This window comes from Enhydra lutris, unplaced genomic scaffold (genome assembly GCF_002288905.1).
Source record: "Enhydra lutris kenyoni isolate GAN:26980312 unplaced genomic scaffold, ASM228890v2 scaffoldscaffold21, whole genome shotgun sequence".
Taxonomy (NCBI): Eukaryota; Metazoa; Chordata; class Mammalia; order Carnivora; family Mustelidae; genus Enhydra; species Enhydra lutris.
Genome location: NW_019154105.1, coordinates 71,759,061 through 71,761,631, shown reverse-complemented (window position 1 = coordinate 71,761,631; position 2,571 = coordinate 71,759,061). Strand labels below are relative to the sequence as shown.

General features: G+C 61.6%; 1 protein-coding gene across 1 annotated transcript in view; it reads right to left on the bottom strand.

Moving 5' to 3' along the window:
• LOC111149194 (ring finger protein 150) overlaps nucleotides 1-1,401 on the bottom strand; it is a 259,632-nt gene extending 258,231 nt beyond the window's left edge. Inside the window, exon 1 of the mRNA XM_022506139.1 lies at nucleotides 918-1,401. Within this exon, the coding sequence (XP_022361847.1) occupies nucleotides 918-1,401 (484 nt within the window). The remainder of the gene's footprint in view (nucleotides 1-917) is intronic.
• Between the last annotated feature and the right edge of the window lie 1,170 nt (nucleotides 1,402-2,571).

The following is a 2,571-nucleotide window of genomic DNA, read 5'->3' as shown; positions in this document are numbered from 1 at the left end:
GCCCCCCCCCCCCCCCCCCCCCCCCGCCTTGGTTCCTACCGTGGAAGCAGTGCTATGTCAGGCCCAGGGGTAAATAAATACGAGTTTAGGGCAATAATGTATTTCTAGCTCCAGCACCCCTCAGTCATTAGGAAAATCTTATTCTTTCTACCCTGAAGTCGCCTCATTCTTGCCAGAAAGAAAACCTTCAGCATATTTAATCTCCCAATCAGGCAAAGGATAATGCAATACTGGAAAACCAGGCATAACTTTAGGGCCACTATGCTCTTCTTAGCTGGTTGAGGATTATTTACCTTTGTGCCTGCCTGTCTGCCTCTCCGAATGACACACAGCACAGGACTTTTATTATTATTTACGACGTGCGTCAACCCGGCGGGGGGTGGGGGTGGGGAACCTCTTAATCTCCCAGAAAGGCTTGAAACCTGACTTGACCGAGCAAGTTAGCGGTGGTGAGCGGCCAGCCCCAGTAACCCTACCCGCCTCCCGACACACAAACGCCTGCTCCAGGAGTGTACCCGATGCATACAGTTGTGCCGCGCTGAGTTATCAGATCTACCGGTTCCAAACAGGTGCGGTGCCGGTCAATAACTGAGAACCATAGGCGAGCCCTGCCCCCCAAACTTCACGTTCCAGATCCTCCTCGGGAAAGTTAGCCCACCCCGGCGAACCCACGTCGCAGCGGCGCTTTGCAAATTGGAACACACTCTCGGGTGTCCCCCTTTGCCCGGATCTGATTAGTCCTGCTCTGTAAACCCCCCGAAGTAATGCGAAGCAAAACTTAATAGGTCCAGGGAACAGACGCGTCTTCTGCGCAGACTTCCAAGAAAGGACCTGGGAGGCAGGCACTGGATCCTTCTCAGCGCCCACATCCCTTAGGGTTCCCCCTCCCCCGCGGCGCACCCGCCCGGGGCGCTTACCTGCATGGGACATGGTGATGGTCTCGTTGGTGCTGGAGCCCACGTTGAAGATGACCACCGCGGAGGCGTTCTGCAGGAACGCGTTCCGGATCTTATCCCTGTAGGTGCAGTTGCCCTTGGGGATGAGGGCTATCCAGTTCTTGCCACGGGCCGGGGCGGCGAACTTGGTGCTGGGGTCGCAGGCTAGGCGGTCGTGGGCCGAGCTGGCCATGACCACCTCCCCGCGGGCGTCCTGCTTGGGCGAGTGCTCCCCGTAGCGCCCGCACTCAGTCTTCTCGGTGTGTAGCTCCGTGCCGCCGCCGCCCGCCACTCCGGGCCCGGGGTCCGACGCGGGCTCCGCGTAGGTGATGTTCACGAAGGCGGTGTACCATTCCTCCTTCTCAGCCACGGTGAAGTCCAGGCAGAGCAGATGCACGAAACAAAAGGAAAGCAGCCATGTTGAGAGAGCCAGACTGCGGCACGCTTGGATGAGAGACATTGCCATCTTTATCCGCCGGGGCCCCCTCCCCGTCCCCCGCGCCCTCCCCCCGCCCCGTCCCCCCTCCCCCGCCCCGGCCAACTCCGGGCCGGCAGCTTCTTCTTTTCCTCCTCCTCCCGTTCACTCCGGGGACCTGCGGGTCCGCGGCCGGGACGCGCAGCCGCCGCGGGGGCCGCGTTCCGAGGGAGAGGATGGCGCTGGCCCCTTCCCCTTTCAGCAGGAGCGTGGCGGTTGCATTTCGCTTCACCGGCGCTGGAGGGGCGCGGGCGGAGGAGGCGCTTGGGCTTGCGGAGGAGTCCAGCTGCCGAGTGTCCGGCTCCTTGGCCCGGCTTCTGCTTCTCTCATAGGGGTGGCAGGGGCCGCTGGAGCGTGCGGGGTGGCGGCTCCGCGCGCTCCGGCCCCGGCGGGGGCAGGCGCAGCTGCTCCAAGCCCCGGGGGCCGCCGAGGATGTCCCGGCCGCTGCCGCCGCCAAGCGCTTTAGCGAGCGGCCACTCCTGCTCCGCGCCGGCTCCCTTGCGCTCCGCACTCCGCTGCGCTCCTCTGTTCGCCGGGTGGCTGCGCGGTGGACGCGCTCGCCGGGGGAAGGGACGGCTCCGGGGCAGAGGGAGACAGCGGACAGAAGGGAGTCCGAGGTCTGTGTATGTCTGTATATGTTTGTGTGTGTGTGTGTGTGTGTAATGTGTGCGTGCAAGGAGGAGCTTAGTGTGATGTCAAAGATTCTGGGCTCCGCTTGCCACGCTCCCTCGGTCTTTCTCGGTGGGCAGCAGCGACCCCTGCCGGGTCTCAAATTCAACCCAGTCTTTGACTCGGTCCGGGTGGGGAGGCAAGAGGGGAAGCGAGCCCTTGACCTATACGGGCAGGAACAACTTCCTACGCCTTATATATAGCGGACCGCGTGTGCCTCTCCTAAACAGCTTAATCCTGTGCAGAACTGCAGCGAGCTCCCTAATTACCCATCCTAGGGCCAAAGGCCAAGGCAAAGTGGTACCGAGGGCCTTCCAACACCACACCTGGAGTACCTCGGGCAGTGCCGATCAAATTTAAGTGCATTAGCATCACCTGGGGGGACGTTCCAGCTCAGACTGATGGGCCCTGCCACAGAATTTCTGATTCACTACATCTGGGTTAGGGCTCCAGAACCTACCTAACAAGGTCCCGCGTGATGTCCATGCTACT